Consider the following 27,174-nt stretch of genomic DNA (forward strand, 5'->3'; position numbering starts at 1 on the left):
AATTGAACAGATAAAACATTTTCTTTCTCGGCTGATCATACCATATCAGCAACGCATGTAGCGATTTTAGCATGGCATAGAGAAAGCCTCTCTAACGAAAGTAATCGCTTTCGATAATTGAAACATCAAACGTTTAAAGTACAATTACTCAAATCGACCATGTCCATAAAACAATCCACCTACGGAGAAGTACTTGAGAGCCCTTGAAACAAAATACTGTTAGTGCATTCGAACAGCATCAGTACATAGTGAGAGCACGGTTTTTCCTTCAGATATTGATAGATACATTTCGGTACGGTTACGGCCTGCTTAAACTTTTAATTGCCGGTAATCATCACAGACGCCGCATTGTACGGGAGCGAAAATACAGACAATCATAGCTTTCCTCACGGGCGCTGGCGTGAAAATTGTCATCCTGTGATGAAAACAGAATCGAGAACTGATGGCATTCAGTGTATCGTCGCGGGTGTCACGAATCGGACTGATAGGCTTTATAATAGAATTTATCATGGCAATAATTCGGTTGTTGATGATTTTCCTTCTGGTAATATTTTACCTGAATCCTAGCGTACTGTTCTCCGAAAGTGATGAGAATCAATCATCAAATGAGCTTGACAGTAGATTTTTAACCTCGAGCGAAGCAGGTGGTTACATGGCGGAACAGATTCCGAATGGAACCTACAGAGGTAGGTTGCGTGTGTTATTTAGTGTTAGCGAGATTATCTTGCATCTGAATTGGGAATGAATTCCTTTCTTTTGCACAAAGCTAACGGAAAATGGTTGAAAATAAAAAATCACTTATAACTTATAGTATATAACATGACAGCATGATTCCTATCGAAGATGTAGTGCATGTGTGTAGTGTGATAAATATTTACACCTTTTAACACAATCAACCCACCATGATCAACAATTTCCCAACGCCATTTGGCGGGCTAGGGGGAAATCTCTATAAATCCGTATCAATCATTTACACCACTTTTTATGTTAGCATACCTTTACACCTTTCTCTAATAATAATAAGCTTGATTTATTATTTATCCCGTTTACTCCTACATTTAAATTTAGGCACTAGTGAGTTAATATTTTAACATTTGTTAGGATAACCTAGCGCACCATGATGAGTCCACATAACGATAAGTATATATAAAAACTCACTGAACTCTTGTCGCTCAATGGTATGATTATTATTTTTACGTGAGTTTGCACGATGTTTTATACACTGGGTACGTCAAATATTTCTGTCTGTAATATTTTAAATAATGAAATATAATAGTAACATTTATCGCATAATATTGCTGACTGCTATTGCAGAAGAAATAAAGATGATTAGGAACTGTTTGTATGAGCTGTTTATTTTGACGTAGGACTACGTCTTACGGGAAGTTTTGAGATAGGGTGTCATTCCAAAAAATCGAAAAATGCGAGCGTCACGAAAAATGAAAGGTTTTGAGCGCTAATAGCTCAGCGGTTTTCCTATCGATTTTCAATATTCTTACATCAATCGATCGGAAAATCTTCTAAGAATTGACCCAAATGAAGAAAAGTATGGATTCTTGATGTTGAACTATTGAAAAATTGAATAAACCCGCCATTTGGCGGGCTAGGGGGAAATCTCTATAAATCCGTATCAATCATTTACACCACTTTTTATGTTAGCATACCTTTACACCTTTCTCTAATAATAATAAGCTTGATTTATTATTTATCCCGTTTACTCCTACATTTAAATTTAGGCACTAGTGAGTTAATATTTTAACATTTGTTAGGATAACCTAGCGCACCATGATGAGTCCACATAACGATAAGTATATATAAAAACTCACTGAACTCTTGTCGCTCAATGGTATGATTATTATTTTTACGTGAGTTTGCACGATGTTTTATACACTGGGTACGTCAAATATTTCTGTCTGTAATATTTTAAATAATGAAATATAATAGTAACATTTATCGCATAATATTGCTGACTGCTATTGCAGAAGAAATAAAGATGATTAGGAACTGTTTGTATGAGCTGTTTATTTTGACGTAGGACTACGTCTTACGGGAAGTTTTGAGATAGGGTGTCATTCCAAAAAATCGAAAAATGCGAGCGTCACGAAAAATGAAAGGTTTTGAGCGCTAATAGCTCAGCGGTTTTCCTATCGATTTTCAATATTCTTACATCAATCGATCGGAAAATCTTCTAAGAATTGACCCAAATGAAGAAAAGTATGGATTCTTGATGTTGAACTATTGAAAAATTGAAAATAATGAACCTATGTTTTACTAGAATTCTCGCTTCGTGATTGGTTGGAAGATTCTTAACGATGATCTAAACCTATACCAATTTGATATCTGTGCTTGGGAAGTAAACCAAAACAAGTGACAAAGCTTCCTCATTTCAACAAGATTTCTTAACACCGTGGTCAACCTAGACCATTTTGATGTCCTTGCTTAGGAAGTACGCCAGAGAGAGTGACAAAGCCCCCTCGTGCTAACAGATTTTTTACGAACACAATTAAACCTAGTCCAATCTAAGGCTGTGTTAGGGAAGTGTGCCAGAAAAAATGACAACAGATCGCTTGTCCCAACCGATCGCAAATTCTTTACTGCGTGACGATTAAACCTCGGCGAATTTGATATCTGTGTTGAAAAAATGTGCTACAGCTGTAGTGTTCGGTTATAATTCGGCTCTGTATGTATACGCATGCTTGCCGTTTTATTAGAAGTGTAGTGAAAAGATATGCTGTTGATAAAATAGGATTGAATTGGTAAAATCCCTTCAACGTGGGAAACCATGGATAATAAAAACAATCTTTAATTTCAGTAAGGTAGCAGGAAAGTAATAGTTTGTGTTCTTCATTTTGTTAAATTGTTTTCAAATGCACAATCTTTTGAGAATTGAACGTATGCAATGTTACTACTTTGATAAATGTTACATACAACGCATGTAGCATGTATATATGTTGTATATAGCATGTATACATGCTACTGTCACTACAAAGAGACTTACGTAGTCCTGCGTCACCTATATATGCGGTCGTGTCTTGTACACAGGCCCTCTGATTTTTTTGACACTGGCGTACCCATCAAACAAAAACAGAAACTCATATACTAATCAAGCAGAATGACACAAACTTTCGAGTTACATCACTAAAAAATTTTACATTAAATAGTATGGAAATGATGGACGAGCCCAAGCCTGTGCTCATCAATGGACTTGAAATTGAACATAAAATGTGACTGTCACAAGCACAAAGTCGAAAGCCGCTGGTTAAAAATTTTAACTTAAATTAGAAAAAGTTTAAAAGTAAAAAATTAAAAGGTGGATATCAAAAGTTGAAAACTAAAACTAAAGTCAAAATTCAAAAGCTGAAAGTTAAAAGTCAAATGCCAAAAATCAAAAATTAAAACAGAGGTATTAAAATATAATCAAAATTCAAAAGCCAGAGTAAAAGTCATAAACTAACGCGATTGGTCAAGCCGACGATGGATCGAGTAATGTGTGTTGCTCGAGTATCAGGGGCAGACTCGAGTCCCTTTGAATCTCGAAAAGGGTTACGGCAAGGTGATGGGCTTTCATGTTTGCTGTTCAACATCGCTTTGTAGGGTGTGATAAGAAGAGTTCTATCCCTCGCTCGACGAGTGGCACGATATTCACGAAGTCCGTCCAGCTTCTTGGTTCTGACGACGTTGAAATCATTACACGTACCTTTGAGAGGATGGCGGAAACGTACATCGGACTGAAAACTGAAGCCAAACGGATTGGACTTGTCATTAATGTATCGAAAACAAAATACATGAAAGGAAAAGGTTCTAGAGAAGTAAATGCTGACCTCCCTCCGCGGATTCATTTAGACGATGATGAAATCGAGGTGGTAGAAGAGTTCGTGTATCTGGGCTCACTGATTACCGCAGACAACGACACCAGCAGAGAAATACAAAGACGCATTATCAGGGCCGGCGCTAGCCAATTTGTCGCTCCACGCAAATTCTCAAAATGGCGTCCCCAGAACAAACGAAAAACAGCCGGCGTTGCTGTGTGCCGACATTCTACTACCTACACACTCGCAAACGCACAGTCTCGTACGTCTTTCTGCATAACCACTTGCACTTGCACTACGTGGCAAACAACTCGTGAGCAGCCAGCTGCCCATGAGGGCTAGCGGCACACTGGGATACAGATTTTGCATTACTTTTTGTTTTTTTCTTCATCATCCGCCCTCGATTCTACACGCCGGGAGTGCGAGACCTCGCGAGTGATCGGTACCAGTTGCTCAGGCTGTAATAACGTGCTAGAGCCACGACCGTGGCTGTTAGCTAAATACACACTCGCAAAAGTCGTTGCAGTGCATGAATAAACAAGAGCAGGAGTCCGAAAGGAATGCTTATGCTGGTATGTTCGTTAGAACGAGTACGTATGTGTGAGAAAATTAGCCCACACAAGTGCGGGCTTTGTAACACTGGTCACAGTCAACCGCCATTTCTTTTGAATAATTGGCGGTTTCTTGAAACCCATTTTTAGAATGATAAACCTTCAAAAACGAAAAAGTTCGGTTCATATTTCCTGTCACTTCAGAAACTTCATCCTCATACCTTGCTACTTCATCGAAGATGAATCTGTTGATTGCGGATTCTGAAGAGATTCGAAAATCTCTCTCGAAAAATCAATGTCACTTTCCCACCACGTTTATCTCAGTGTTTTGATTGTTGTGTTTTGTTGCGAATAGATTTTCATCAGCAGGAAGTGGAGCGCAAACGGAAAGCGAAGAATGGCGTAGGCGTATGAACCATGCACTGCAGGCACTACTTGGAATGATTCTCAAAGTACACTTGTCGAAAGTTGGGCAGGGATGGAAATCTAACGATTTTGATCTAACAAACAATTTGTCATAAGATGCACAGATCGTGACTTGTACAACTTGCGACAAACGATGCATCGGCAACCACTACAACAAGCGATTTGTCACAAGATGCACAGATCATGATTTGTACAACTTGCGACAAACGATGAATTGGCAACCACTACAACACCGTTTTGTTTTGTTGACAGCTCGCGAAAGACAAACACAAAGAAAGATGTAGAAAATCTACCACAATTGAAAGCAGCACCGGTAGCTTGCTTTGAGAAAAGATCTCATCTCAACAAGAATGAGCATACGCATCTGTGCGAGTTCTGATTCATCCAAAGCTTAAGCAGTGACAAAACAAGTGACTCGAAGCAATTGTTATCAAGGATTCAAATTTGATCATATTTATATAATGTATTCGTTCTATATCTTTCATAACAAGAGGAATCTTGGACCTAGTAGCAGTTTCATTTGATGCGTCGGCAATATCGCACAAATTGATATCATAGCAACCATTGCATGGTGGCCCAAAAATTTTATTCACATAAAATGTCAAGTCGTAAAAGAACATGGAAGAAGTTATTTTTAACCGAAAACAGTTTCAGATGTTTTAAACGTAGGAATTTTGTTATGATAATTATAATATGTTAGTAATAACGGAAATATTTTTCAGACAAACCCGCTCATTTTGAACATGAACATGAACTTGATGTTGAACTTGGTTACATGAATACTGAGCTAATTGAGACAGTACTGCATATCGGAAATATTAAAAAAAGCACTTCCAGTTACATTATATTCAATCTATCGGATTTCATACTACATTATCTAATTTCTAGGTTTTCCAGGAGGGTAATAGTGCATATCCCAAGATAATTAATCCCTTATATTAACGCAAGCAAGTTATACAAATTCAACGATTGATTCAGTCTCGATATGGTTCTTATAGGATTTACGTCGAATGAACTAGCATTCTCTAAGAACTTTGAGCAGTCCTGCCAAACTCCTCCTCAGGTAACTTTTGCATTTATTAATACAGCACAGGCTCACCACAGAGTTCCGCCAATTTAAAAAACTTTTGATATATTCAGCACATGAACACATGAAAACGGTGAATGAGAATTAGGGTGTTTGTAGGAGTCTCATATGCTAGCATAGTATAACCCTCAAACTGTGTCCAACCCAAAATGTTTGCGGAAAACTTTATTGTGCTCTATTCAAGTCAGTAAAATTTCTTACGGCTGGACATTATTCTGAGCATAAAATATTAGTACCAGTAATCAAAAGTTTGAAGTTTGAGTTAACTAATGATGAATGATCTTATAAACCAGACTTTCTGAGGTTTGCGCCGGTACCAGTGGACTAAAAATACCTAGCGCTAATGCCATAGTTCCTCTGCCGAAGGGTATTACCACAATAATGGTTTTCTGGTTAGCTATGGTCAAGTACCTTGTAACTTGGAAATGTCATTAACCCCTCTAAGATCTACATCATTTTTAGCACCGCAAAATTCACTAAGATGGCCGTATCTTTTTTATCTTTTAATATTTTTTCACCAAATTTGGGAATTTTGCCGAAAATATTTTTTATTTTCATAATATCTATAGATAATGGCCATATGTCATATGGTCCCGGAGTTATTCCGGAGTTCCTTGGGGGACCGAAATATGACTTTTTTAGATAAAGTTGCCAAATATCTAAAATTTGTTTGAAATCTGTTGATTTTTGTAAACATATCATCGACTGTGGACATATCAGTTACTTTGCCGCAGTTAGGAGCCATGGTGCGCGTCATCCGGATCCGGAGGGACACTATAAATCGGGAACCGGTTCCCGTAACGGGACATTTCAGCATCAGTAAAGCATGTCGTGTCGCATATTAAAAAACATCAGCATTCGACAAAATAGCGATTGGTGATCATCTCATGTCTCTCACTAGTAGTTAGATTGTTTTCACAGGTTTCGATTACAAGATTTAGGTCGGTGGTTGCATAGTCTTCAATAGCATCCTCTCCCTTTTCGGGTGTGAAGAATTGTTCACGAACACTTCCATTTTGGGCCTCTTGGATTAAATCAACTGCTTTTACCCCATTTCTAGCATTATCTACTGTAGCTGCATACCATTGCCATAACTGGATATCATAAATTTGTCCAATCTTGAGTAACTTCGACTTGAGATACTCTGCTGTATGCCGTTGAGATAACTCAATTACACCTAGAATAAATTTCATTGACATTGACTTCATGAAAGTTATTGGAAACTGTTAATGTCCGTAAGCTTATTTACCAAGTGAACGAGAGGTCAGTTCATTTTCCTTATAAAATTGAATGCCGACACCTAACACACTTTTTGTCATTTTAGATGATTGCACATCTAAATTTTAGTGAAAGAAGTTGATTTTTAGTTTCCGCTTTAATAATGTTAATCATTGCATCGCTCGGTCGGTCAATGATCTGCACAATATTGTGCCGATTCATTGGAATTTTAAAAGCTTCGAGTACAGGATCCACAATATCCCGCAGGCCTTCCCACTCCATGCAAGAGAATGGGCAATTGTGCATTGATATTAATTTAATTAAACCACCAAGCACTTTTTGACGGTAGAGGCGCACAAGAAGAGAACCATCCGTCTGTGTTTGTACCGGATGTTTACCACCACCATGTTATATAGCTACAGTTTTCCACTACCTTGCAGCGAAATTTATCACTATCCGGATTTCGGAACAAAAAGTTTACGATTTTTTTCGGATAGGCTTTACATTTCACTAATTAGTTACTACGGCTTAACAAAACAAAATAAACACTGCGCGAAAATTTGCAAAAAAGTTTTAAATAGCGCGATTAAAATCTTATGATCATGAGATCATGACGTTGATGATCGTGATCGGATTACATGTGCTCACAAGTTGTACAGAATCAGATAAGCCTTTTGTTCTTATTTGCACTCGGCCAGATGAAATCTTTACACACACAACCCAGTATCTGTTTCGTATCCACTGCTTCATGGGAGTTAACAGCACTGATTGTGTGTGCGTCTCGCTCTTTGAAGATCGCTGCCACTCACCACACCATTTGGTCGTGTGTGTTGGTGTATCAAGATGAAGAAAGTATTATTAAAACTGGTGATGCCAGAGATTTTTATAGATCGTTTTTTCATTGTGATTTATCGCTAGAAGAGATTTTTTTTCCATCCCTTTGGGAGAGTACAATGGGTCGGTCACGCCGCAAGAATACAACATCTTCTTTTGCCTGTTTGGTTCGTGGCGCTCATACACAGGCGAGAGTGTTGACCGAATATGAATTCACCAACACATTTCGGCCAACATGTTCGTACGCGTATGATAGTTTTTAGAGAAAAAAAACCTAACTCACTAGATGTCTCGACCAGGTTGACCCGATTTGCTTGTGTCGAGATGCTCACGAACTGGCGGCAATTAGCCCAGGACCCAATACAGCGAAGAGTTACTCTAGTTACACCACTTGCCATCCCGGCTTTATGCTGCTAAAGGAGAGGAAAGAAAGTTTTATATTAACCACTTATTTATTTAATGCTACAGCTTTTTTTAATGTAGGCGAAATGGCGCCCCCTCGAAGTGGCGTTCCCAGCAGCTGCTTTCCAAGCAGCACACTTTTCGCATTTATGGTTACAGAAACTTATTTATGACTGAAATTAGTTATAAATTAGTTGCCACAACTGGTTTGTAACAACTGTGCTAGTAGGGTTGTTCTGCTTGAAGAAAACGCCGGCCCTGCGCATTATGGCAGGAAATCGTGCCGGGCTGGTACCGAATGGCCGAAACACAAATGGCCGAATCACGAATAGCCGAAATCCAAATGGCCGAATTTCAATAACAGTCACAGAAGGCCGAATCACGAATGGCCGAATCACGAAAGGCCGAATCACGAATGGCCGAATCACGAAAGGCCGAAATTTTTCGGAATGCCTAAATAACTATTCAATAAAAAACCATGAATTGGCAATTAGTTAACAAATAACTTTAATCAAACAAAAAACAAACTACTACTATTAAACAAACAAAATATGCTTTACGAACGCCTTTGTTTAGCGCTTAATAAAAGCGCAACTGCGTCCACAAAATTTTTGCTGCTCATTTTGTGAGCATTAACACATTTCGAGTAGATTTTTTCGTCTATTTCTCGGCGCGAATTCGGAACATCCCCCTGAAGAATTCTAAGGATGTTCCCATCTATCGCCTTTTGCTCCACCCGCAGCTCAGTGATGATCGTGGTCATTGACAGGTGATGGAAACCAACAATGGTTGTCCATCGTTGATGCCATGCTTCCAAGCTGTTAGTGGTCCGCGGTAGCTTGTCAATGACGGCTTAAAATTTGACCACAGAGTGGGGTGAAACAATGGCCTGTTGTTCCGGTTCCTCCCACTTATGTAAGTATTCCGAAATTCTCCAATTCTTCAAGCATCGTTTCTTCCATCGCGTAGTACGCCTCCTGTATCCGATTTTGCGACAGAAAAGACAAAGCCTAGATTTTTTATTACATTATAAAAACATCAAATAAAAGTACTTTATCAACAAACCTGCAGCCGTTTTACCGCCATGAATATGTCTGTGTTGGTCGAGTAATGTTGTTTTAGTCCGCGTATATTTAATTGTTTTATTATATTTTGAATGAATTTTGAATTTTGAAATGAAAAAAGCATAAGAAGCATTCCGCTTCTACTTGTTTTTATTGAATAGTATCCCATCAATGGAAAGCATCGGTTTTCCTCTCTGCGACAACACAATTTTAACGACTGGCGCACTTTCTTCGTTGTTGAAACCAGCAACATCGGATGAATCGCCGGATGCACTCATTTTTCACTGGACAACTACCAACTACTGTGCGGAAAGCAAACCGTGTTCAACAACAATGGACACAACTGTTGGCTTTGCTATGTGCGGTCAACAAAGATGGACACGGCGGGATATTGAATGAAATGTTTCGGCCGCTTTCGTAATAGGGTAATAAACTTGTAGTTTACTGCATTTACTTCTTTATGAAAATCCATGACAGTAAGAATAAGATTACAATTATAATATAAGCATATATCTACGAAAGATAATTTTTATACTGGTTTTTACCTCATATTTCTTGGTTATAAATACATCTTCATTATAAGGTGCGAGACGTATTTACCGTGTTAGTAGCAAATGTTTCTTAGACGATTCAGGGCGAGACGGCCGTAGGCCGCGAGTGTGCGCCGGTGACCCGCCGTCGGAAGCGCCGGCCACTGCGGGGGGGCAGCCCCCCCCGCAGAAACTATTACTATTTAGGTGCATGCGTTTTCCTAGGTTTACTGTCTATTAGGGATTATCCCTTAGTTAAGTCCGAACGAGCGGTAGCGAGTAAGGACAGCATGTACCCAAGGTTTGCGCAGGTTGAAGGCTATGAATATTTTCGGTCGAATATGACATTCGGCCATTCGTGTTCCGGCCATTTGTGATTCAGCCATTCGTGATTCCGCCTTTTGTGATTCGGCCATTCGTGATTCGGCCATTTGGTAAATTATGCCATTCGTTATTTCGGCCATTTGTGTTTCGGCCATTCGTGATTCGGCCATTTGTGTTTCGGCCATTCGTAGGTAATCCAATCGTGCCTGCTTTGGACTCCGTAGGACGCTGCGATCGAACAAAATTCGCCACCGCACGAAGTTAACAATCTACAAGACGATTAGACCGGTAGTCCTTTACCAACGCGCCCTTCGTGTTTTCGAACGGAACGTGTTGCGCCCTATCTACGGCGGAGTGCAGATGGAAGACGGAACGTGGAGAAGGCAAACGAACCATGAATTGCATCAGCTGCTTAGGGAACCACCCATCGCTCACACCGTAAAAATCGGTCGCCTGCGATGGGCTGGGTACGTCGTGAGGATGTCGGACGACAGCCCGGTTAAAAAAGTTCTCAATAACGATCCAACTGGAACGAGACGGCGGGACGCACAGCGAGCAAGATGGATCGATCAAGTGGAAGGCGACCTGCGGGCCCTACGCAGACAACGTGGCTGGCGAATTGCGGCCATGCACCGAATGGAATGGAGACGACTTATTTGTACAGCAGAGGAATCCACGGCCTGGAGCTGATTAAAGAAGAAGAATAAAAGTCAGAAGTTATACGTCAAAAGTTAAAACTCAATGAAAAACCAAATGTCAAAAAAAGTCGAAAATCAAATGCAGAATTTGTAAGTCAAAAGATGAACGTCAGAATTTAAAAGTCAACTAAGAGTCAAATGCCCAAATTTTAACAGTATAGCACAGCATTGCAATCGCCTATGTGTTGCCTGCGATTGATCAATATCAGCTGAAAATGCACTAAGAACCCTCAAATGATGCCCGGGAATAGCGAATTTTCAGTCTGAAAATTCAAATTTAATTCAAATTGAATCAATAGCAATATCAATAACAAAACTGGCAACGTCCAATCCAGGTCAAATGAGAAAGGGGAGGAATATTAGTTCGATACATGCTGTTTCTAACGACTGAGGAATTCTCTACATCATCCACAGTAACACTTGAGGAAGGGCTTGACGTTAGTGGGAAGGTATTGACCTTGATCCACCGAGGTAGGTGGTGTGACTATTGCTATTCGAATTCCTATAAGCGGTATGAGCACTTTCGATTGGTGAGGCGAAAACAAAATTAAAGCATAACTGTCCCATAGTGATATTGTCCATTACACTCAAAATAATCCGCACATATCTAATGGAAAATTTCCATATGAAAATCCTTATGATTATTATTTGCCACATATAAACACAATCCGCCCAGAAGTACACATGAAAATTATATGCGCATGGATAGTATGTGCAAATTTTAAAGGTAAATTTTAAAAAACACATAAAAGGTAACTGTTTGGCACATAAAGTTCATTTACTGGGCACATGGAAAAAATCTATGTGTCAAACACATAGAAACTATACGAAAAGTCAGTGTATGAACATTTTTTTGTCAGTTGAGGCAAACATAAGGGAGGGAACGGGAGGGTATTTTCAGCCCATTAAGCGATGGCATCTATTTTTTCGGCCTATGGCCTAGTTCTAGTGGAAGAACAGGTGGTTTTGACGTTTTTTGAATAAAAATAGTAGATAACTTACAGTCTTGAGAGCTTTGATAAAACAATATTCTTTCTATTTCCACCTCTATTGAGTACGATAAAAACTTAACAAAAAAAGAAACATGACAGTAATATTTGTCTCGAAGTTAATTTTAATGTTTGACGACGATTTTTTCTTTCGCCAAAGCTTTAACAGGCACAATTTTCTTCGGCGATGACAGGGAGTATTTAATAGAGCAGCTATTCTCTCCGATTTGATTCCACGATGCCCTTAACCCTTTATAAGGCAGTGGCAACTATATTGCCACCAACAAAATTTTTTTATTTTGCTTCTATAATTATATTCATGTTATTATAGACGCAAAACAAAGATTTTTCGTTGGTGGCAAAATAATTGCCACGGCCTTATAAAGGGTTAATGTTGATTTTTTATTTTGATTGAAAAATTTTCAAAACAATAACTTGTGTTGTTTTTTCAAAAGTAGGGCATACTTGAAGGAGGATTTATAAATAGGATTTATAAATTGTGCATTACGAAGCCAGCATCAATGATTCGAAAGAGACTGACGACTCTATGTCCTAAATCGCGACGGGTTTCTTGCGTTCTTTAATCACGATCTTAAAATCCTGGAATATTATAGGAGCGTTCCTGTAGCGCATACTTTGGCGTAGGAACTATCTTCCACTATGTACTGCCAAATATTAAAAAAAATGGAACAAACATGCATTCATTTACCAACTTGCGTCTGCAATTAAAAGCTATCCCATCTTCGAAATTAAAAAAAACGCATTGGTGTTGGTAAATGGTTGTATAATGCGTAAAACAGATGCCATAGTGGTCCTTAGCGTCTTATCCAGCAACTTCTATTCCTGTCTTCACCTGGTACCAGCCGGAATACGAGCAACCTTAGCGGAGATCGGGTAACTAATCCCGGTGGAAACTAAGGTCGTTTACCAACAGGAAAGGAGGCACAGTGTTTTCTCGACACTGCAAGATGCCAGACCCATCATGAGACTCGGTAGCGTAGGCATTTAGGCAATAGTACGGCTACCTATCTAAACTTACACCACTAACACAAGTCAAGAAAATTCTACTCGGAACATTCGACATGGACAAAGGCGACGAAACCAAGGACATGGAATAGAAACTTGGTACCTGGAAGTGCAGATCGTTTCGCTGGTGGCGACAGGGTGCTGCTCGATTAGTTAGAACCCCGAAAGTTGGGCATCGTGGCATTACATTCTCATCGAGGGCCGGTTTGTCTCAAACATCAGCAACTTACGCTCCCTACGGGGTGCGGATATCGACTCGGACCAGCCTAGTAGGAGTACATGTATGCTCAAAACTATCGATGGTTTATACCTCGCGGCAAAGACGCCCTTCTCGGTTAAATATTCGGTAATTAGACAACCCGCGAGTTGCCGAAAACCACGCGCACGTGCTGGATGAAGCCGTCTTCTCCTGCGGAGCTAGATGCTTCGACCCTCGAAAACGGATGGAGTATGATACGCTCTGCCGTTAACGAGGCCGCAACCGCTGTGCTAGGTGAGGAAACCGTGAATGCTAGCCACTACACGGGAATTGACCCGTTTTGTGAGTGTAGCCGTGGTGCTAGCTAGGTGAGGTAGCCGTGAATGCTAGCCACTACACGGGAATTGACCCGTTTTGTTTTATTGTATATTTTTCATACGCTACCCAGCAATCAGCCGCATCGCTTGACTTAAATTTAAAATATAAATTTGAATATAGTCTCAATACATTCTTAATTGTTATGCTATACCTATAAACATATTATACGATCAATGTTAAAACTTAAATCCCTTCGCGAGCGACAGTAAATAATAACAAATTAATCTATTCTAATATTAATTATATACCAATAGGCCCAGATATCCCATCAAACACAAACATAAGCGGCAACGCTTCAGCTAGTCAACTGCCCACTTCCCAACCATTTCACTTACGTGACAACATTATTGGGAGAAGTAAACTGCAATACATCGACTACAAACTAGAATATGGATTACGTTACGAACCAAAAATTATCGCAAGCAGGCATCAGCAACAGCAAGCCGAAACCACAGTTCCAGTAATGGGAAATGAAAGCAATAAGGAAGAAAGCCTGTCTACACCCTCCTCGGACGCCGCGATAATCACAAAAAATGAAACATTACCAATCGTTGGTACCATCACCACACCGTCATCGGCCACTGCCAACGCAACCGTCACAAGTAATGTTATGCGACCACCCACCCGAATCGCGAATGCTTTTGCTCTAATTAGTGAAAAATTACAAAAACTTTTCCTACATGGATCTCGTATGAACTCAACCGAATCCCGGGTGATACAAAAGAACAAATCTCCGTTAACATTGCTCAGTGTGTTCGATATTATTAGATTTGAGAACAGCCCTTGCGTGGCAAAACGTGATAATTTAACAACGCTTTATGGTGTCTGCTTTCAAGAAGTTCAGTGCCATCAACTGGGTGGTGTGCCAATGGATTTGTGCGCAGCGGGTTTTGGTATCTGTTGTGTTTGTAAGTTTTGGAACAAAATTTCTTGGAAGAAATTATATGAACTTTAACCCGTAGTTAGGCTAGGGTGCAGCGAGAAGACTGTGCAAAATATTACCTACTTCCAAAGCCCCAATTATCCGTTGGCAGTTCGCACACGTTTAACATGCACTTTATCTGTGGGTCTACGCTGGAACGTACGCCAGGTTTTGTTGGAGTTTATTTTTTTCGAAATGGCAGCCCCGGTTAATGGCAATTGCGTAGAAGATCTGCTGATTATATCAGTTCAGAACAGTTATCGGAAATATCCGATTATGTGTGGCATTAACAGTGGACAGCATGGTATGATTGATTATAATTAATAGAGATACTTGCTGATTGATATTTGATTTCTTTATCAGTATTTCTTCATATCGATAGGCAATATTCACATTTCCTATATCTGACTGCTGTATCTAACTCAGATCAACCAAAAGCATTCAACATACGAATAATTCAGGTAAGAAATCTTAATTCACAGCGTAACACTGTTAATATCACAGGTTGTAAACGCAGCTGTCAACCGATGAAGCACCTGAAGGATGTTTACAATATTACCACGGTATAAACGGATATATTAAATCCTTCAACTATGACGATTATTCTGTGATAGTCAAACGGCGCAATCCAAGTTATTTGGTGAGTAATTCAAATACCAATTATATGGGGCAACTAACTGGCTAACTAATGGGAATCAAAGTTAGTAAGTACCCGAGCAATCCAAGTATTTAATTATCTCTTTGCCTGTGATTGCAGCTTTCAAAATAACGCTAATGTTAATATTTATTATTTGCAGTTTGTCATGAACAGAATAATTCTAACAAACTCTTACCTTAATAATTTATAACTTCAGTACCAAAAGAAGTACATTTTTACACATTATTTTTGACTGCTATTAATCACTTTTTTCAGAACCGACTGAAATTTGCAGGATATAATAGAAATTTAGGACATAATAGATAACTTTGTAATTTTCTCACAGGAGAAACACCCAAACACCAGCATTCAGCATTTAATACAAAATCCAGCATGAAAACGGGCAGTCAAAACAAATCGAACGAACGCAGCCAAATAAACGTCGCATTACACGCTTAATTTGTACACCATTTAAATATATACGGTTTAAAAAGTTTAAAACGTTTAAAACGCTGATTGAAAACAACTGCCGAATAAAAGAAGGGCTTTGATCTGAAACGGGTGAATGAATTAAGAATTAAGAATCCTTATCCAGATTTTTACGAGCCATAATTTTTGACATTTCAGTAATACATCGCACGTTTCTTCCGTATCGTTCCTTTGGTTTTACCGTGAACGTGCGGAAACAAAACGTGCGATGTATTACAAAAATGTCAAAAATTATGGCTCGTAAAAAGCTAAATAAATTGAGATTCGGCTGTGTGGGCCTACTAGGAATGGTGGTAATTTAGACCATGCGTAACGCGGTCTCTATTTTCGCCCACTCCATTTGATTTTGCCGTGGTGGGCCAAAATAGAGACCACATAACGAACGTATGGTCCAAAATACATGCAATACCCTACTACAACGAATAAACATAGTAACTTATAGCGAATTCATAAATTAACCTGGCTCTGGTCGATTAGCACTCAGTTTTAATCGAAGTGCTGTCAAAGCGTTCATAAATTAACCGAGATTGCATTTCGGTTAAACTGACAGCGTTCAGTTTGAAGCGCAGGTTAAAACTGTCTAGCATTACGGTTTACGGGTCGATCTGTCAAACTGCCCGTATCGTTCATGAATTTCGGATTCGAGTTAGCATCAACCCAGGTTAATTTATGAATTCGCTATTATATTGTGGAGATTCCACCCAGTAAACCATTTGGTTTGTATATCTCGATTGCAACTGAGATATACGAAATCATATTTAAACGAAAAAGTTATATTTCACGCTATATCCAGCTTTTTACAAGCCATAATGGTGGACGGGTTCGTAATATTTGAACAGCATTTTTGACATTTCCCTAATACATCGCACGTTTTCTTTCCGTACATTCCTTTAGTTTTACCGTGAACGCGCGGAAAGAAAACGTGCGATGTATTAGAGAAATGTCAAAAATGCTGTTCAAATATTACGAACACGTTCGCCATTATGGCTCGTAAAAAGCTGGATAACATGCAACTAAATACTCCTGAATATATCTAGAAAGAATTAACAAAAGGGCGAATGTCGCAAATGTAAACAAAACGAGTGAGAGTTACTTTTTGCTGGACCAGCATACGAAAATCAACCCTCAACCCTTCGATTTGACATACTCTAATCATTATACAATTCCAATGTGAAGTTGACATGAAAACGATTTAACGTGAACTTTCTATTACGATTTTGTGTTATCTGGGCACCTATTTAGACTCCCACGCGAAAATTATTAGCGTGGTTTTTCTCTGCGTCTCCCACACACTTCGACATTGCCTCAACTCTGTATCCCTCCTTGTTTCACAAGCTTATTTTCAATTTATTTGTAGGCACAGGATTATTATTACTCAAATATAAAATTGCGTTGGACTCGTATAATTGCTGCATGGCACAATATATTTTGGCCACGTGTTTAGAGGACATCCGTTTCTTCTTTTGATGAAATTTAATTCCTATAGATGCATTGAAACCACCTTCACACAGCGCAAACAGCCGAGGTCTCGCCCACTATTCTGACGCATGGTTTTGACCCATCCAGCGTCGTACGAAACAGCGTAATCAATCTCGTCGGATAATCTTGTTCTAGCATTATCTGCCATAGCTAATTTTGTTTGACTGAATCGTAAAGTTCACAAGTAATGATTGTGCTCAAGTTACACTCCCGGAACTTGTCTAGTGAGAGTGACTTATGCGAACGAAAACCAGCTTGGTACTCGCCGATGAATCACACCACTAACGGTTTTAGTCTACAGAACAGGATAGGAGAGTGCACCTTATAGGCAGAATTGAGCAATATAATGTCTCGATAGTGCTCTACAATTTGACCATCGCTCTTAATTCTTATACTATTCCCGCTGATCTCCATGTCTATCTCTCCATTCAACAACGTCTGGAAGTGCTCCTTCCACCTGGTCGCCACCGCCGTTCTGTCAGTAAGCAGGTTGCTAGCACTATCATTGCACATCACAAAATCCCTGTACCTTACCATTTTGTAGAAACTCTGTGTGTTGTTGCTGGCGAATCTCTCCTCTGCGCCGGCGAGACCGTGTTCCTCGTTCTCGCGTTTTTTCAAACGATGGGTTCTTTTTTCTGCAGTTCTATTCTCTCTATACTCTCCTCTGTTCTTTTGATGTCTAAACGCAGTGAGCATGCGACTCCTTGGCTGATTTTTCTCATCTGTCTCTCTCTGGCATTCGGCTTCAAACCAGCTGTTACACGGTCTTTAACGCGGCCTGCCTACCACCTCTTTCGCAGTTTCAATGGCACCATGGAGGTTCTCCACAACCCACTTATATCTTCATACCTTTCTTCCTCACAGTAGGAGCCTTCGCCGCGTTTGACAACTTTGCACCAATCTTACACACGACGAGATAATGGTCCGAGTCGATATTTAGTTCCAGAAAAACCGTACAACGATGACATCCGTCATCGTGTCGTCCGTCAATGAAGACATAATCGATCTCAGAGCTAAAGACTCCTTTTGAATGCTTCCAGGTCTGTTTCCGAATATTCAGACGTGGCAAGTAGATGCTACAAATAGCCATTCCTCTGGCTGCAGCGAAATTCTGTGAGCCATAGACATTTTTTATATTGGCAACCTCTCGAGTCTGTTGTTAAACTCGTCCTTAACATCATCGGGTTTATCATTTTTCGGTGTCTTTCTACCGCCGCTGTAGTAGATATGATCCCAAGGAACATTTTTGTTGCGTAATAGTTTATCAAGCGCATGTTCCACAAATTTCAGGTACACAATGGTTGAATAAGCTACTCTTAATCAAAAATGTTTTGTTGGGATACTTGAAAGAAGTGCTTTCTTCAGAATTTGGCCACCGAACTTCCTGAATAGCAGCGATTTCCACTCCGAGTCAATGTAGCCCTCGTGCAAGCAAGCCAGCTCGTGCCGGTTCAAGGAGAATTCGGACATTCCAGAACCAAGTTTCTAATCATTATCATTAAGAATAATCTTACTCTTTGCTGTGTCCTATACCAATTGATCCGTTGCGTGTTTCCATTTTCGAGGCCGTGATACCAACATTCCGATGACGGTTCTGCCCTCTTAGGTATAGCTTGCGGGAAACAGCAATTTACATTCAGCCGTTCGCTCCGAGACAGTCACTGTTTGAGCCACCCCTTACCTGGGGAATACGCGTTCAGGTTCGCACCTCCTAGCTTAGCTGCTCCAGTATGTACGTGAAGCATTTCCAGATATGGCCATCGATAGTCATCATTTAGCTTTGATCCAGGCTTATGTCGTGCTCAGTTTTGTATCATCTTTGTTTTTCTGCCGGAGCACTACCGAATTGTCTGAAGGTCACGGAGCAAATCGTTTCAGCCCATATAATTTCCTGTCCTGCTTTTGACATGCGGAGCAGATGTGTTTTACTCTTTATGGTTAAGACGAGCAAAAGTTAGCCTGCTTAGATCTTCGAGGTGGCACCAGGTAGGAGTTTGAGAGAGCCAGAGTTATATTTGAGGCTCCTTACAGGAAACTCTTCCCATTTCAAACCGTTTTTGAGGTTTACGATGTTGATATGTTCATCTCTGTCCAACGCCGCAGGATATTCTGAATATGTTCGTTTGTGGGTATGACACTACCAACAATTCATTGCACTTCGGTGTACCTGTTTATTGACTATAAAGCTGGCGATTTTTTGTGGCGTTATCTAAGCGGTTATAGCGAATAGTTTGTTTGAGAGACCCCACCAAATCATCGATGCTCGAAATATTTCCAATCCCAATTAAAAGGGGTTTGTGGAATTAACTTTGTCTGGATTTTTGAAAGAAAATTAAAATTACGGATTACAGTAAACATGCGAGTAATATTACAATAGATCCAAATGATAGTCGCAATGACACGTGTTGAACACGATCAGCGATGAGCAAATCAACATAAAACATTATTACTCTACTAGAAATCAGGCTTGGCATACACTTTTCGCTTTGATTTTGCTCTTTTGATTACTGCTCCTCAGCCAAGCAGAATTTGAAAAAGAGGTGTATGGGGCATTTGTAGAGCTAGTAATGATCTATCATATTGCTGAAGAAAGTGAAGTTTTATCTTTAGTATTTACGGCGCTGTAGCGCAGCAATGTCGTTGGTAGCAAAAAGAGCGCTCTTTTTGCTACCAAGAGGATAGCAGCCTTATAGCGCAATAAATACAAAATGCACTGTAATGCTCATTTCAGCAATATTCTAGATAATAACAAATTCTACAAACGCCCCATACATCACTTTTTCAAATTTTGCTTGGCTGAGATGCAGCAATTAAAAGAACAAAATCGAAACGAAAAGTGTATGCCAAGCCTGCTAGAAATAATTATTTTTGATTTCAGAATAACCTTAACTATGCTATCTGTATCAAACGAGCGGCCAATTTTTGCAGTACAACCTTTGAATCCGTGGCAGAGGACGGACAGGCCACTGAGTTTCAACTTACTAACGTCGACGAAGACGGAACCAGCTTGATTCAACCAAACACGGCCGGTGTGGAAATTTACAATTGCCCGGACGATTTTATTGCCATCAACTATTTACGATTATGTGGAGACCGATTGAACGATGGTTCTAGTATCGCCAATTATACCCAAAACGCTCCGGTTACAGATGACAGTCGAGGACCGGTTGTAGTTCCTGTACGAACAAACAACGAGAAGGTAGGACGTGGATTCAGGATTATGTATCGTCAGAATGTGTGCATAAACCGACAATAATTTGAATTAAAAAGTTATTTTTATATTTTTTACTGCAGAAAGAAATCAAATCAACAAGACACTATCTGAACACTTTGTTGCCATATTTCTCCTTGCACAATTCAACGGTTGTATAAACCATAATTAAACGTCTTTCGATACCTATGTAGTGGTCTTTGGTCAGTAATGGATACAGCAGATCAATCTCATTCAATTCGACTAGAGTTTCCGTAAGGGCTCCACCGGAGAAAATTTGCAGCCGTTCCCAAGTAGTTTTACGAATCCTGAAAATCAATCTTTGTCGTTTATTATTATATCTTAATGGACGGATTCTTACATGCAACACTGGTATAGCGGCGCCAGTATATCAAAATGGTCCTTAAATGCATTGCCAAATCCTTTTCCGTTGTCCAACAGTAAAACCCTATCTTCGCGAGTTTCGTAATGATGCCGATCACCGTTTTGTATGAGAAAATCAAAAACGGCTACATCGATTAAATCGAGTAATCGAACTAATGGCAGTTTTTCCTTAACTTTAGTACAATAGGCATCCGTTTTCTCCCACTCAGCTGCTACACCGTTCTGATAGGTTCTCTGCCAGGGTGAACGGTACTTAGCAAACTTTCCAGGAATAAGCAAGAGCAAAGCACCTTCTACATTACCCGTGATTGTCTCACCACAAACAGCCTCACTTTCTTTACAGTAATAGCATTTACCATAAACACATTGATGGGTGTTGTTTTCTGCAACAAAATTTGTGTTAAAAAAGAATAGAAAAAAAACTAGCTAATGTAGTACTCCTCACAGAAAATAAATTGTCAATTTTTGTTTTATAATTAGTATTTAAGACGTTTTTAACAGTCATTAGTCTAATAAACGACCAATTACGAACCAACGCAAATATCACGAATGCTAATTTGCTCCTTACTACTAATCATGCTTTACTTACTAATCATAGTCTCCTTAAGTTCTTGATCTGCCAGTCGGTAAATTTCCAGCAAAGAAATTCGACGCCCTACAACGATCGGTGTCCAGCGAAGGTTCAATATCGCCGCCAGATGGAAAGCAACAATTTCCGAATTGTGGCGATCCTTTCCGGAATACACCATGCCATCTATGGTGGTATTTCTACTATACCAGCAAGGCTTGAACAGTACTGTTTGTTTCCCAGCTAAATCGAACAGCAACTTCAATTGGGTTCCTCGAGGAGTGTTTCTGGCTCCTAAAATTTGCGCTTCCTGTAAAGCTCGTATAACTTTACCAATTTTTTCATCCTTCTGAGGATATATGTCGTTCTCACTGGGCCACTGAAAGAAAAACGCGGTCAACAATGGTTCTTAGTCCTGAGGAAATGAACATACCGATCCAGCAATCTTCCATACAGTTGATATGTTAAAGCTTTTGCTACTGAACGACCGGAGTAATCCACGTTTTACGGGATAATAACGAGGATTTTTGTTTTTGAAAACGGTCTTCAGTGTGGTAGCTCTGGTCTCCACTACTGCCTGAATTCGATTCAACATAGGATACGCATCCTTCGCTGCTCGTTGTCCCGAGCGGATATCACTCTCGTTACCCAAATGTACCTGTGAGTTTTTTTCTTGCCGTTTTAGCAATGCATCTGGCACTGATGGCATCGTATCATCGTGAGCAAGCCAATTCATAAAATACAAATTCGTACTATAAATTAAAACTAAAAGAAACAAAAGACCTATAACAACCAAATATAATTGTCGACGTTTTGTCATCTGGAATATAACAGCATTAGAAACACGAAAGGATTTTCAAACAGGTTTACAAGTAAAATTCAACAACAGTGAACAAGAAGTTCATTTGCAAAAGAATGTAAACAATCAACGCTAAAATATATATAGAACAAAACACACGGCGATAAATTCGATGGAAAAACACGTTGATATGAAACACTGAAAATTTAGGTTCTTTTTTGTAAGTAGAAGAAAAAATACCGAGAACCCTCGCTATTATGACCTTCAATATTGCGGAGTTTTCACCTACACTGAGAAAACTTTTCGTTTAGTTTCTATGTGTCCCACATATAGATTTTTGCAATGTGCCCAGTAAATGATCTTTAAGTGCCAAATAGTTATCATTTGTCGACCAACATTTGAAAGGGGCGGATAAGCCAACTGTCAAAAAGAACGAGTGAGAGTTATTTTTTGCTGGAGCAGCATAGGAAAATGAACTCTCACTCGTTCTGTTTGACAGTTGGCTTATCCGCCCCTTTCAAATGTTAGTCGACATTTATGTGCAAGCGAAAAATTAGCACATACTATTCATATGCGTATAATTTTTATGTGTATAATTTCACATACTATTCATACGCGTATAATTTTTATGTGTATTTCTGGGAGGATTGTGTTTATATGCAGCTCATGATAATCATATGAGATTTCATATGGAAATTTACTATTAGTTATGTGCAGAATATTTTGAGTGTATTTAGAGTCCCACGCGAAAATTATTAGCGTGGTTATTTTCTGCGTTTATCACACATGTTTGCAATTTAGCAATTTGAACCATCAGCTTTTCATTATTGCCTCCCCACTGCACCCCTCCTTGCTTGACAAGCATATTTTCAATGTATTTAGTAAGTAACAGGATAATTATTATATAAAAAACGGATTTGCGTCGGACTCGTAAAATTGCTGCCAGGTGCAATAATATGAACATTTTTAATCTGAATTCCGGTAATATGAATCCGTTCACATAAAAAAAGATTAAGCGTCATATAGAGCTTGCTAATTTGCGGTTTGTTTTCCCCCAGTTGGAAAAACGTCATGGAAAAACCAACAGCAGCAGCAACAAATCGCGTGTACGTATTCGCGGCATAGTGTGCGCACGGTAGCTGTCAGCAATCTCAATACAGTTGACGAATAAATTTAGTTGACCGGAATATCGATATAAACGAAAAAGAAATCGCCAAGCACTGTTATTTCAAAAGCAGAAAAAATATTCACAGTTGCAAAGTAAAGTGAGTACAATTATATTTATTTATGAAAATCTAACGCTAATTTTCTTACTAAATATGTAACTTTTCAAGAGTGAGAAAGCCGTACAGTTGACGTATGCTGATTTTACGATTTTACGAGTTACTCAACAGCAAATATATTGTAAATATTAATTAACAGAGAAGCAGTGATGACAAGTTTATGTCCGTTGGAACACCGTCAGCCCGCTCAGATAGCTTCGAGGTACGATGCTGGTCTAACAAGCTAGTCGTCGTATGTTCGAATCTCGGCTAGGCGGTGCTGCTAGATAGAGTTAGTAGGATTGTTGCACTAGCCCCGTAACTGTCATGTACTCTAACAGCCGTCTGCGAAGTCTGTCGATGAAGAAGGGTAATGTCTAAAGACGGTTATGCCCAAGGCTTTGCTTTTTTTGGAACATTTCACACCGCGACCGCATACGCGACGAATATTTTGACATTCATATTCATTCATAATCTTCGATATTGCTGGTAATTGGAAGAGCAGCAATTCAATATGGCCAATGTTCACAACTACATGGCTAATTAAGCAAGATGCAATCGAAGCCCATTCTTATGCATACGAGTCTGAGAAGTATAACATCTAACGCTTACTACACTGACAAAAGCGTATTTCAAACAACCGCTGGTGCATACATTCCGCTATCTACATACTCGCGAAGGCAGTCTCGCAGCGTCTTCCTGGACAGCCCGCTCACCAGGCAAGGCAATGAGGCTTCGTACACAAATTACGTAACGCTTAGAGGGGAGGGAGGGGGGTCGAGCTTGCGTTACTTCTTGTTACATAGGGGAGAGGGGGAGTCATGAGAATAGTTACGTAACAAATTTATGAATACCAAAAAGGCAGTTGCCAAACGAGGATACGATGTGTTGGAGGCGGAAAACAGTGAATCGGTTTATACTGATGAAAATTCTGGTACAAAATTATGGTTTGTAGCTGAATGAGATAATCCTATTAAATTTCAGTTACATATTACGGTTCAAGACCATTTCAGCTTAACATAGGCCGATGGCCGATTGTGGTTTTTAATATGAAGCCCTTGCTGATTTGGTTGAATTCTTTAAAAATTAAATTAAATATGCGGCTTATGCCATTTTCATTCAATGTTAAGTATCAGGGGGGGGGGGGAGGTTTGGTTAACGTTACGTAATTTAATAGGGGGGGTTGTGCCACGCGTTACTTAATGTTACATAGGGGAGGGAGGGGGTCACAAAATCGAAATTTTTGCGTTACGTAATTTGTGTACCACGCCTGACAACAGGGGTGACATTGCGCATCTCGTTTCGAGTGATTTTCGTTCGAGACGCCCATTTGTTTAATGTGGTCGAAACGAACCAAAATCACTCGAAACGAGATGCGCAATGTCACCCCCGTTCGTGAGCGCGAGTGGCGCACTAGGATGTATGCTGATGTATGTATACAGGTTATGCTTTACTTCTTTTCTTCATCTTACGCCCTCGTTTATACATGCGGATAACAGTGCGGGCCCTCGGAAGCGATGCGGTATCAACTGGTGGGTCGCAACACAAGTGCGGGCTTCGTAGCACTGGTGCACAATGCAAACAAACCGATTGAGAGTTAATTTTTGTAGGGGAATGTCCCCGGTTATGAAACAGGTTTTGTTTTTTGGCCATAGCTTTTGATCGGATCATCCAATTTTAAATCTTTTTGAAGCACTGGAAAGTTTAAACGTATACCTATCTTTTTGCCAAAGGAAGTATATGGGTTTTGTTTAAAACACAAAAGTTATAGCAAAATTTCCAAGCATGGTTTTTTGTGGCTAAAAGAAAAGTATCCCCGGTTGTGAAACACCTCGGGAAATCTTTATAAAAGAAAGGAAAATATAGAAATATCGAAGAAAAATCAAAAATTAAAATCATTTATTAATGTAAAATACTAAAAATACAAAATCATTAATCAATTTCTTCGTTTATTCATCTAAATGTGAATTCATGTAAAAAAGCGGCATATTGGCACATTTCAAATGCACTGGTCTGCTACATGTGTTACAAGGAATTGAGTTTTTGCTAAACCTAAATGAATCCTGGTGCCATAAAAACTCATTATACCCCAATTGAAGTAATGTACGATCATTGAAGTAAAAAATAATTGATTTTCTAGATGTTTCACAACCGGGGAACTCGACTGTTTCATAACCGGGGCGGTGGCCATTTTGCAAAAAAATTATATTATAATTTTTGAGTCAATTATTTCACCTAAAATTTGTCTGTGTGATGAAATAGAGGTCCAGAACTTAGCTTATATGCCTTTACCTGAGCTTTTTCATTCCATTTGGTACACAAAATAATCAATTGCAAAACATGCGAAAAAACATTTTTGGGTGTTTTTTCAAACACTTTTCCTACAAAGCATTGTAAATGTTGAAGTTTGACCGTTTTTTGCTCAAAAGTTATATTACTATGAGACTAGACGTTAGTATAGTAACTTGACTGCACTAGGATAATAAAAACGTTAAAAATTACGGGTGTTTCACAACCGGGGCCGTTTCACAACAGGGGACAATCCCCTACACTAGTCCAACAAAGAATAACTATAACTCGGTTTGGTTACATCACAAACAGACAAAACTTTTTTCAGAAAATACTGTAGTAACTGAAGTTCCCCTTGCATGTGTTGCGAGAATTCGTCATACGAACGATGAGAGAAAAAGGGTTGTCCGACTTTCCCTAGAAAACTAAACACCAGAAAATAAAATACCGAAGGATTTTCCCCAGAATCATTCACCAGAAAACCAATGCCCAGAAAGTACTAAATTCCAGAAAACCAATTCCCAGAAAGTATTGAATTTCAGAAAACCGATTCCCAGAAAGTACTATTTACCAGAAAGCTATTGACAAGAAAGAACCAATATCCAGAATAATATTTTACGAGTAACCCGTAACGAGTAAGTAAATTACACTTCTTTTTTTCGCAAATGAGTTACGCTCAGTACAAGATGTGGCACCTATTTTAGTAGCAAACGTTTCCTAGATGATTCAGGGCGAGACGGCCGTAGGCCGCGAGTGTTTGCCGGCAACCCGCCGTCGGAAGCGCCGGCCACTGCGGGGGGGCAGCCCCCCGCAGAGATCACCTCTATTTAGGCGCATGCGTTTTTCTAGGTTTACTGACTAGTAGGAGTTATCCCTTAGTTGAGTCCGAACGAGCGATAGCGAGTAAGGACAGCATATAATTACCCAACAATGGAGTAGGCCGAAAGTTGTGAATGGCTGCTATGACAAAGCAAAGCCAAAAGCCTAGGTGTTACATTCCGTTATCGGAATATCGGAATACTTGACCTTCTGTTTTTTTATACGACAGACTTCGTAGCCAGCTGTTAGAGTGCAAGACAATTGCAGGGCCAGTTGTTTCGATCATATTGACTTTAACAGCCTTTCCCAGTCGAGATTCGAACATACGATAATTGGCTTATTAGGCTTGCGTCATACCTCAAAGCCAACTGGGAGGTTTCTATGGCATACTGTTTAAATTTTCCAACTGTAATAGTTAAATCCAATAACCCGTATTACTCTACAGTATACCTCTAATCTGACACCCAATAATCTGATGACTCGCTAATCCGGAAAATTCCGAATTAAAAAGCATTGTACTTAGCTTCATTCAACCGAACACTGCTTTCATTGGGGATTTTCATTTGAGTCAAGATGTTACTAAATGGAAAGGGGTACATGGTGCTCCTTATAACTGCGTTCAATTTTGCCAGGAGTTCCATTTTTCATCACTCTTCTCAAAAGATTAATGTTCTTGTGCAATTCTAAGCTAAACAAGAATTTAAAAGTATTTTATAGAATAAACTGAGCATTTCTCAGTACAACACAAATTTATTACGTATTTACGACAATTTATTC

The 27,174-nt window shown here is 39.4% G+C and overlaps 3 protein-coding genes across 3 annotated transcripts in view; 1 reads left to right on the plus strand and 2 right to left on the minus strand.

Moving 5' to 3' along the window:
- Positions 1-15,451, minus strand: part of LOC128746258 (BLOC-1-related complex subunit 5) — a 51,111-nt gene extending 35,660 nt beyond the window's left edge. The window contains exon 1 of the mRNA XM_053843309.1: positions 15,291-15,451. The gene's annotated coding sequence lies outside the window, so the exon portion shown is untranslated. The remainder of the gene's footprint in view (positions 1-15,290) is intronic.
- On the plus strand, positions 509-20,321 carry LOC128746079 (uncharacterized). Its single transcript, XM_053843130.1, has 6 exons — positions 509-686; positions 13,790-14,443; positions 14,498-14,761; positions 14,821-14,918; positions 14,975-15,097; positions 19,944-20,321. The coding sequence occupies exons 1-6, from the start codon at positions 509-511 to the stop codon at positions 20,319-20,321; spliced, it is 1,695 nt and encodes a 564-aa protein (XP_053699105.1).
- A 38-nt stretch (positions 20,322-20,359) lies between these two features.
- LOC128745307 (glycosaminoglycan xylosylkinase homolog) lies at positions 20,360-22,046 on the minus strand. Its single transcript, XM_053842344.1, has 4 exons — positions 21,662-22,046; positions 21,250-21,607; positions 20,638-21,043; positions 20,360-20,584 (listed from the first exon to the last, which is right to left on the minus strand). Exons 1-4 carry the CDS (start codon positions 21,962-21,964, stop codon positions 20,383-20,385), a joined length of 1,269 nt encoding a protein of 422 aa, XP_053698319.1. The 5' UTR covers positions 21,965-22,046; the 3' UTR covers positions 20,360-20,382.
- Between the last annotated feature and the right edge of the window lie 5,128 nt (positions 22,047-27,174).

Source organism: Sabethes cyaneus, chromosome 1 (genome assembly GCF_943734655.1).
Source record: "Sabethes cyaneus chromosome 1, idSabCyanKW18_F2, whole genome shotgun sequence".
NCBI classification, from domain to species: domain Eukaryota; kingdom Metazoa; phylum Arthropoda; class Insecta; order Diptera; family Culicidae; genus Sabethes; species Sabethes cyaneus.